At 38.5% G+C, this 10,083-nt stretch overlaps 1 protein-coding gene across 3 annotated transcripts; it reads left to right on the forward strand.

Moving 5' to 3' along the window:
• Positions 1–564: 564 nt before the first annotated feature.
• pigr (polymeric immunoglobulin receptor) lies at positions 565–6,503 on the forward strand. Of its 3 annotated transcripts, none has more exons than XM_032532220.1 (8): positions 565–713; positions 1,293–1,637; positions 1,762–1,843; positions 2,054–2,280; positions 3,289–3,385; positions 3,529–3,617; positions 3,755–3,810; positions 3,926–6,503. In XM_032532220.1, exons 1-7 carry the CDS (start codon positions 665–667, stop codon positions 3,796–3,798), a joined length of 933 nt encoding a protein of 310 aa, XP_032388111.1. In that variant the 5' UTR covers positions 565–664; the 3' UTR covers positions 3,799–3,810; positions 3,926–6,503. The 3 variants fall into 3 exon arrangements, with proteins under 3 accessions (XP_032388111.1, XP_032388113.1, XP_032388112.1); XM_032532222.1 differs by having other exon boundaries at positions 3,761–3,810; XM_032532221.1 differs by having other exon boundaries at positions 3,292–3,385.
• The last annotated feature ends 3,580 nt before the right edge of the window (positions 6,504–10,083 follow it).

Consider the following 10,083-nt stretch of genomic DNA (forward strand, 5'->3'; position numbering starts at 1 on the left):
AACTTACAGGCCAACACCGCAGTTAAAAGAATGTGTCATCATTCTCGGAAATAAGCATTGTTGCTTTCTTCTTCAGAATTAGATGAGAAGATTGATACCACTCTTCTTTAATTTACCATACCAATCTTTTCATCTAACTTAGCCTATTTTGTAAAATGCACAACTATGCCCCTTAAATCTTAATTTCTTTAAAATTATGGAATTTGGGAAGTTTTGTCCAGTCAGAGACTGTCTGAGAAGATATATACTTAAATCCTCTTGGGAAGTCGAAGAATACAAAAGATGATAGCAAATGGGTAAATTTACAGAATTACAACAATTTGTATTGCATTTTTGTGTGTGCAATTTTTCCCAGAATGTTTTATGAGCTTAGAAAAAGAGAAGTACTTTTTAGGTCATGGAAAAAAGCTGACTTATTTACAGAAGGTTATAGAACATTTGTGGTATTTTACATCAGTGCCACAGTAAGCACAGCTTGTTAGTCATTTCCTAATAAAATTCATTACTTTTCAAATCTAACTGGCACCTACATGGTTAACATCTGGAACATCTGGATCCAACTTATGGTCACATGACTAAGGGGAAATTGGAATTGCGGAACCTGGAATCCATGTTTACACAAGGGAGAGAGTTCACTTTGTAAACCTCAAACTGACGGTGAAACATGCTGCCACCATTTATTATCGCCCTCAGCCTGTTCCCATTTTTCCCAGGTAATAACTACTGAAATTATTGAGATCCTATGTCTGTACAAAAGCTGTACAATATGCCTTTGTATTTGTTTTTTTTACTGCAGATAAGTGATGCAGCCCCCGCACTTAAACAGTGTGCTTTTGGCAAATGCTGGTGCTATGTAAAATAGTTGTTATGCTTCACTTCTCTTAAATATATATATTTTTTCTGTATTAAATCATTTCTTGAAGATAGACTAGAAAGGTTTTCAGAGAAGGCTTTTTTTTAATCCTCCAAGCTTATGTATTGTTTGCCCCTTTGCAAGATTTGATGTTTATTTTTTCTCCAAAAGCCTGTTATATTTGTCCCCACATAACTCTACTATAGAGGGATAATCCAATTTTGTAAATAGGCGTATGAAGAAGGTAGTTTAAGTGGGAATAGTGTTTTGTAAGAAAGGAAACCGAAACCCTAAACGTGATCCAAATATTGCTCAAGGCCACTTTCCCCGTTCCTCAATCATAGATTACAAATGTCCACTGTGAGTCCGATTTTCCTGCAGCATTACGGAAAGTTGAAGATCAAGCTAGTGTTCAACATTGAATTATCTCTTCCATCAGCCTTCCACTGCGGGGTAACCACCGAGGGGGAGCATACCGTCATGGAGGGCCAACATCTCACAGTCCCGTGTCATTATGGGCCTCAGTATGCCGGCTATGTAAAATACTGGTGTCGGGGGAAGATGAGGGAGTTCTGCAGCAGTTTAGCTCGGACAGATGAGCCCCGTTCGGCCAATCCAGCTGAGGAGGAAGTGAGCATCTTTGACGACCCGGTCCAGCTGGTGTTCACAGTGACCATGAGCAACCTGAAGGAGGGGGACTCTGGGTGGTACATGTGTGGCGTGGAGATAGGTGGTATGTGGACCGCTGATGATGTTGCTTACACTAACATTAAGGTCATTCATGGTAAGTAATTGAGTGATTTTCAACTATTGTTGATCCCCATTGAAATAAACTGTATTTTCATGCATTTCAAATGCTTAGACTACAAATGTAAGGCTGTGTTTATGAGTTAGTGTCTTTCCTGCAGGCATGTCAGTGGTGAACAGTTTCCTGATTGGGGAAGAAGGGAGTAGTATCACAGTTGAATGCCACTACAGTGAGAGATGCAGGTAGCCTATTTTATTGTCCCATTCATCATGTTACGATTGTGTCAGTTTTATTTACCATGAGACCATGTAGAATCCTCACTTTTATAACAACATTTCTAAAGCATCAGCGAAACTGAGGCACATGGTTGTTTCCCTTCCAAATTTTCATTCAAGCCAAACTTTGATGGACAGTCAGCCTTCACTGACTCCCCTGTGACTGCTTGCCAACAGAGAAAGCGAGAAGAGGTGGTGTCGGAGCGGAGACTGGAGCTCCTGTCTACTGACAGATTCTGACGGGAGATACGAAGACACTTCTGTGGCCATCAGCGATGACAGAACTAGGACTCTCACTATAACCTTAAAGAAGCTGCAGATGAGAGATACCGGCTGGTACTTGTGTTTTGCAGGACGGCAGCAGAAGGATGTGCATGTGCTGGTCACACCTCGACCCACGACCAGTAGGTTAACAAACAAAAAACATAAAAAGAAAATTGTATACAACAAATGATCCTTATATATCAAAACCTTGCATTCAACTGGAATCTAGACAAGTCAGTGATTTATTCCTATTTGGCACTTGAGAGAAGCAGAACAAGCAAACTCAACAGTTACATATTATGATGTTATGAAGTTGAAATTCCAACACTTTTAGTTTTAGTTCCATGGAGCAATTAGCATTACATTAAAATTGTGTTTCTGGCCCCTTGGTGAATACAAGTCCAACATTCACTCTCATTTTAGTTTTGTTTTGGTTTCAAACAACTCTGAAAAAACTGAGAAAAATATCCAGCTCATTATCTGAAAATGGCTTTGGCTGGAAACTAGGTTCATGAGAGCCACAAGAGTGAATCAAAACAGAAATGTTGTGTGGCTTTGAAACGAAAAACAATGAGCTGAAAGACCCAATACTTTCGCATTAGGCATAATCATTTGACTCACTTATATAAAAATATTGATTAGTTAAGCTTAAAACAGACTATTCTTTCAATCCTCCTAAACCATGAGCACTACAAAGCCAGCCTAAATCACACAAGCTCCGTTTTCAATATGAGATTTCAGTCAGGGAAAAATCTATTAAAACTCTGTTGAGGTTAGCGGGTGGAAACCCGACAAATCAGTGTACTGTGGGGAGATGTTTAGAGAGTGATCTGACTTGCCAATATGTTGAGAACTATTTAAAACCGGCAGTATAGGCATGAAATAAGGCACAATTCTGTGAGTTCCTGCCTTTTACCACACATCACTCTGTAGCTACTGAAATGAGAAGTAGCCACGAGCAGCACTGAAGATCAATATGTTTTTGTGGCAGATGGCAGGGGTTTCTAGGTCTCCAGCTGTACAAGGTATCGATTATCACGGGTCACCTATCAAGATTATTGATGTCATGAACTCTGCGGGTGCTGTTACAAACACTCTTCTGCTTATAATAAAACATTATTTTTCAGCTATAATGTCTTTATCTTCAGCAGTAGCATCTGTGACATCCACACCTACAGCAAGTCAGTCTGTTGCATACCTGCCTGCACCCAAACCCATCAGTAAGGAGTCCTGGAAGAGTCACAGGTGAGAGCAAAGCAATACTTCATGTGTGTGCTTTCATCATGGCCATCATGTGACTACGTGAGAACAGATGGAGTATGTGCCTGAGCTGCTCTTGAAGCTGGACTATCTGCTCAGACGGCTGTGTGCTTGTGTCTGTGTTTTAGCCACATCCTGGAGTCGATGCTGGTGTGTGCTTCTATAATGATCCTTGTGGGCTTGGCCATATTGGCGAGAAAGTTGTGGATACAGCAGAGTAAGGCAACTTCTCCTTTCTTTAAATTTAAAATCTTGGCATAAGCCTGCCACTAACCTCCTATATAGGTCTATGAAATATTGCATATGCATATTGTTTACATGATCATTTATGGCTTAAATATCTTCAAAATCCAGTTCATGAACAGGATCCTGTGCTCAGACCAGTTAAGGAGATCTAAGCAAGGTGCAATGTAAGCCCCCACTACATTGTCTGTCATAACATTACACTCTGTTCTGTGTAAAGATAAACACCATTATGACGGATTTGCTTGAGCGATTGTTCATTTTTCTTTCTGTCTCTGACAGATGTACCCAGGTGACCTGCACCACTCTGCTCTCGTTTTCCTTAACAGGGACTCCCAGAATGTACCAATGTACTGAGCATCATCAATGCAGGGTTGATTTTTACTCTTTGTAACTGCATTTCATTTTGTGTCAGTTCACTGCACACATGACATGCTTTCTTTCCAGTGACTTTTAACATAGCAGCACAACTTGCTTTCTGCTTGCTGCTTTACATAATGAAACTGCTGTAACATTATGTAATCATTGTAGTATATTGTATTTTTGTTGACATTTGGGAATTTTAGCAAATTGGTGGAGTTTATGTATGCTTTCGTTAGATTAGACCACAGCGCTGTACAATGATGTAGGATGATGAGCGTCAATGGTAGGGAGTAGTATAGCGAATAGGAGAATGTTTTTTGGGGGTTCATGGTTTACACAAACACAGGATTTTTACCACGGGAGACTGGTGTTCATGTCCCGTTTTAAACCAAAAGTCAACTTTGACTTTACGTAAACTATCTTATGTAACGTAGCTGTGTTGCCTAAACCTAACCAAGTAATGTTAGTGTTGTTTGAATTCACAGAGCATTAAAAAGTGACCCCTATAGAGCTCAACAGTCCCGCCCCTCCTCCGAGAGCTTGGGTTCGAGAAGTAAATGTCTCATTCATTTCTCCCTTTGACGTCTGGATAAATCTGTATATAAAGAGTTTTAGACCATGTCTTAGTATATGCCATACAACATATTATTTTGATTGAAAAAAGGAACAGAAAATCAAAAAAAAAGTTAAAGGTACAAGACTGTGTACATTTTTCATTATCGAGCGAAGGAACTAATAAACCACCGCACATCACTGAATAAAGAAAGCTCACGTTTGTTTAGCAAACGGCTAATTTGGCTAATCTCTTGCTGAGACAGCATGTAGTAACTCTAAAAGACCCTAAAAATAAAACCTGAAAATACCCATTAAAATTTAAAACCACTGTAGCCTGCTTATCCCAGTGTTTAGTTTGAGTTGAACATTTTTTAGCCTGAATAAAGCTGTTCTCTAGCGGTTAGGCAAATTAGCTGTTAGCTCCCCGGTGGAGGCTAACGGCAGGAGGGTGGGAACAGACGGCGATTTGTCGTAAATCCATTTCTTTAACTGTCTATGATAAATGCTCATAAAATAGGATTCTCATCTTGCGCATGCGCAGAGGTACCGACAGCTCCCCGTCTTCACCAGCATGAGTTCCACCAATCAGAGGTAACACTGTGGGATTGTGGGATTGTTCAGGATTGTGGGTACTTATCCAAGACATTGCAAAAAAAAGACATTTATCTCAAAACAAGGTTGGTGCCCCATGAACTTTTGGCATCTACATGAGCATACACAATCGCTAAGTCATGTGGTAGCTGGTTTTAAGTCTACCATCGACTGTTCCGATTGACTGGCTTATACTTTAATTGTCAATAGAGAAATTGCATTGTACTTTTACTTCCAAAACCAGCTGTGAACGGTTGAGCTCTATAGGGTTCTGACCAAGCCAGCGGCAACTGTTACTATGTGAATGGGTGATAACAATAATGATAATAATATAACTGATTCTGTGTGACGTATGGCCTACTCAATAACGCTGAGCGAAAGTAACGTTTTTGATATCTGTGTCCATGCATACACGCTGCAGCAAGATCTCTGTTCTGAACTGCTGTTTTTTTGCTTCTAACACAGAAAAAAGCCCAATTTGAATGAGTAAGTAAGTGCTAAGATGGTAAATCTTGTACTGCACAGAAGCCCAGTGGGACTGATAGTACTTTTTCAGTTTTGCTTACTATTGTTTTTTTTAACTAGACTGCTGTGTAATAGCAAAACATGAGAATGAAATGGCTAATTAACACGTTTAGGCTTGGATACATGGTCTTTTTGACAGAAGCAATGTCAGTCAATATTTACATTGCTACAAGGCTTACTTATTTTAGAAAGAAGTGAGCAAATGAAGACAGAAACCATTGTAGGGAGTTCACAAATTAACTCTGCTAGAGAACAGCTCTACATTTTATGCTTGAACTGTCTGTTCTCATACTGAACCTCAAACGATGTGTTAGAATTGTAAATTGAACAAGCTAATGAGATGGCAAAACTGCTGGGGAACCAACTAGAGCTTGGAACTCTTAGGAATAAGTTTCCCTTCCCTTCATATGAGGAAAAGCCATTTAAATTACTAATTTGTATATTACCTCTGTTCATTGCTCACTTTAGCTTCATTTTAATACCTTTACATGTCTTTAGTATTGTATAGTATAATATATGTTACCTGATTTTGGTTGGTTTCGTCTAAAACCTAATGCTTGCCATCTTTCAAACGTGGTTTCCAACTTCAATGGGACTTAAATTAAAATTAGAGCAACAAAATACAACTACATCATTATTCCTGACATGTAAATAAGGATTTTTTTCTTTCATATCATCCCATTATAATGAAACGTGTCTTTGAATGTAATAACTGTTATGGCTGTAATTGTAATTTACATTGTCCACTTGGAAATGATTGCATTTAAAATGTCATTGCTTTTACTCATCCATCCTCCATCCTGATTAAATACCTGTCATTCACTGGGAGAATTATTTTGTATTGAATTTAAACAGTTGCAGTAATAGAGGCCTATGTGGTAAAGTTTTGAATCGGTTTTACAATGTAGAATGCTAAATAAAGGTGATATTAAAAAAAAGTCTCCATAAGGTACCAGTTTGATTGAGGGTGCACCATTGTGGTTATTTTTACGCTATTCTATTCTATTCTAGAATTTGGGGGAGGTGGTACCTCAGTCCGTGGGGACTTGACTTGAGAACCGCCGGTTCAAGTCCCTGTCGGGCCAAGTATGCAGTGTGGACTGGTAGCTGGAGAACTGCCAGTTTTCCTTGGGCACTGCTGAGTAGCCCTCGAGCCAGGTACCAAACCCCGAACTGTTCCAGGGGCGCCGTACCATGGTTGTGTGTATAAAGGGGGGTTTGTGTGAGAAACATAACAACTACCATACCTGGCCAATGCCTTCATTGTGGATTGGCATAAAAATAAAAAGTAAAGAATTATGTTAAGTAATTAATTATGCTCCATTGTATTTTTTTGCTTTGTTTGATTATGTTGTATTCTATTCAGTTCTGTTTTAGTCTTTTCTATTCTGCTCTATTATGTAATATTTTATTCTATTCCATTCTATTCAATTATGTTGTAGTGGAGGCCATTCCATTCTGTGTTCTATGTTCTACTCTTTTATGTTCCATTCTATTCTATTTGGTTTTATTGTATTCTGCTAATATGTTCTATGCTATTTTATTCTGTTCTATTGTATTCTATTTTCCTCTGTTCTATCTTCTTCTGTTCTGTTATATTATTCTACTCTATCCTATTCTGTTCTATTCTATTTATTGGGTTCTATTCTATCTACTGTCTTTAGCCCACTTTAGTCCAGTCGAGTTTCACCACTGTGTCCATGTTACAGGAATTCAGTCATTAATCTTAATGTGTGCGTAAGTGGAATCAGTTCTGCCACTAGATGGAGGTCAACCCTGTATGAAATATGTTCTTTTTGTTATATAGCTTGCTGTTTTTGTGTGTGTGTGTGTGTGTGTGAGAGAGAGAGAGAGAGTCAGAGTCAGAGTCTATTCAAGCACATAAAATGGTTCTTTTTCATGACCAAAATGTTCTGTATAGGAAAAAAATGCAGAAAAGCCAGAAGTTGTTGTTTGTCACTACAGAGCTCTACACAGTGAAATACAGGATGTAAACATCTTAACATTAGAAATTACATTTCTAACAGTGCCCTTGACTCTTGCCATTTGAGGACATCAACAATCAATCAATCAATCAATCAATCAATACATTGGCACTCTCCTTGTGCATGGCTGCTTGAAGATAATAAGGCATCAGTGGGAAACACGGATGGCCAGCATGACGCGTAAGTGGCTCTTCTATGCTCTGTGACAATCAATATGAAGGCAAAGCTTTGCACAAGCATGCATAGTCTTCATTAAATACTGACGGAAGGATTGTACTATGGTTTTATGATACTGAAAGCTGTATTTAGATTAGACTCTGTACAATTAAAAGCCCAACTAGGGACAAAATTAGCAATGGTTATAAACTCTCTGTGCAGCACCACGGTCGGAACTATGTTAAATTGCAGTGTCCCTATCAAATAAAATAAAATTCATTATCAACTAGGACAAAAATAATTTCACATACATAGACTAAAAGCTACCTTTTAGTCTACGGGTAGAGGGTATACTGCTGTTTCAAGGGGTGATACTGGCTGTCCATAAAACCAATGTAAAACCTGTGGTTCACAGGTGTTGTTGTTTTCTTTTGACTAAAATTCTAATTCACATTCATTTTTAGCCGGTTGTAAAGCACAATTTCAACACATACTGTGTCTTAGCTATCACAGGTCCACCGGTGCATGTTGAAAAAGGCATAATTTTCTTTAGTGTTTCTATAGCAACTGTAAATTAAAAACAAAACTTACCAGACTTACCAGAATGCCTCTTACCGACTGAGAGCACGACAAGACTAACAATGAAGAGCACAGGCTGGTCCCATGTATACAGTGTACTCTGTGTACATTACTGTTAAAGGTACATCTCCAAAACCAGACCTCACATCAAACCCATTGTAGAAACATTTCCTGTACTCCTGAACAACACGAACATACAATAAAATAAACATAAAATGACATGACCGAATGACACTTACTAAAAGAAGCGTTGTGTCATAAATGTGTGTGACTTGTTTATAATGTTTATGACGCGTTTATGTCATGTGTCATGTCATTCTTATATAGAAACCTTCAAGTAAAGTGTAACCGTGTTTTCGCCCAGCTTTGCACCAATTGTCTGTATTCCTCAACTCAAATTAGTCACGTAAGCTGACTGGGGAGTCCCAGCTGCACCCCACATACCTGTATGCTAAACAATTACAGCAAATAGCTATAGCCATCTTAGGAGATAGCCTACTCCATTTGAATGGGGAATTCCAGTATCTTCCTTCTGGACGGAAGCTAAAGGTCTCTGGTTGCAGAACGACAAGATTCAAGAACAGTTTTTCCGTAGCGGCAATCACTGTATCAAACAAACTGTAGAATTGGATTTACTTGGACAAAACGCACAAGCACTTTGGTCAAGTACTGTTTTTTATTCTTTCTATCCATATTCTAATGTCTGTTTTATATGTTTTAATGTTGTGTGTGTTGCATGTTATGTGGTGGTCTGCAAAGGTTTAAGAATGTCCTGCTTTTTTGACTGTAAACCTAGTTTACCCATGGGTACCAATGAGGTAACCTGAAACTAAATGGTTTTTTTTTTTTTCAGGGGAAACGCCATGGGATGATTATGTAAATCTTTATTGATGGTTTAAATTAAAATGAATTTAAAATGAAAAGTTAGCAAAGGTGAAGAAGATTGATTGATTCATAAATGTGAGTATAACATATTCCTGACATTTAGTTGAGTTTAAGCTGGATTTCATGTAAAAGGAATAGCTGCTTCCTATTGAAAACAGGGTTATGCGAGAGAAAAACCAACTGTTTTGACCATTTGCTGATGGGGCTGCATAAGGGTTCAGCAGCTCCTTCTACAATGAGGATTGGGATTTTAAATGTCATTGCCAGCGTGAAGCAGCATTCCGGCAAAGTGGTCCAAGTAGGTCAAGAAGCATTGTATTCTCATCATCTGCAGAAAATGCACAGCGATAACAAAGGGCACCGAGCGTAGGCAGAAGCCTGTCCTGTATTTGACATTGACTATCTCTACTTTCACAGAAAATAAGAAGAAAACGACTGAAACACTGACTGAAAGACTGAAATCTGCATTCTATACTTTGCTTATCAACAAATCTGAACATCTAATAATAGTTTCTGAAATGTTTGGGGCGAATTTTCATTTTAACAATGCATAAAATGGAACAGCTCAACTTTTCAAATGAGCTGTCTTGCAATTGAAGGAAGACAACTGCTGAATTATGTTCAAAAGTGAAAAACACTGGTACACAACGGTCTTCCATATTTAGAGACATAAAAACATCAGAAGCACAATTCAGGTACCGATAATATCTATTTGCTTGACAGAGCAGTGCCCTTGAGCAACACAAATTCATTATATGTAAAATGTTTATTGACCTTTAAAAATGTTGAGAGATCACTGTT

Source organism: Etheostoma spectabile, chromosome 12 (assembly GCF_008692095.1).
Source record: "Etheostoma spectabile isolate EspeVRDwgs_2016 chromosome 12, UIUC_Espe_1.0, whole genome shotgun sequence".
Lineage (NCBI taxonomy): Eukaryota > Metazoa > Chordata > Actinopteri > Perciformes > Percidae > Etheostoma > Etheostoma spectabile.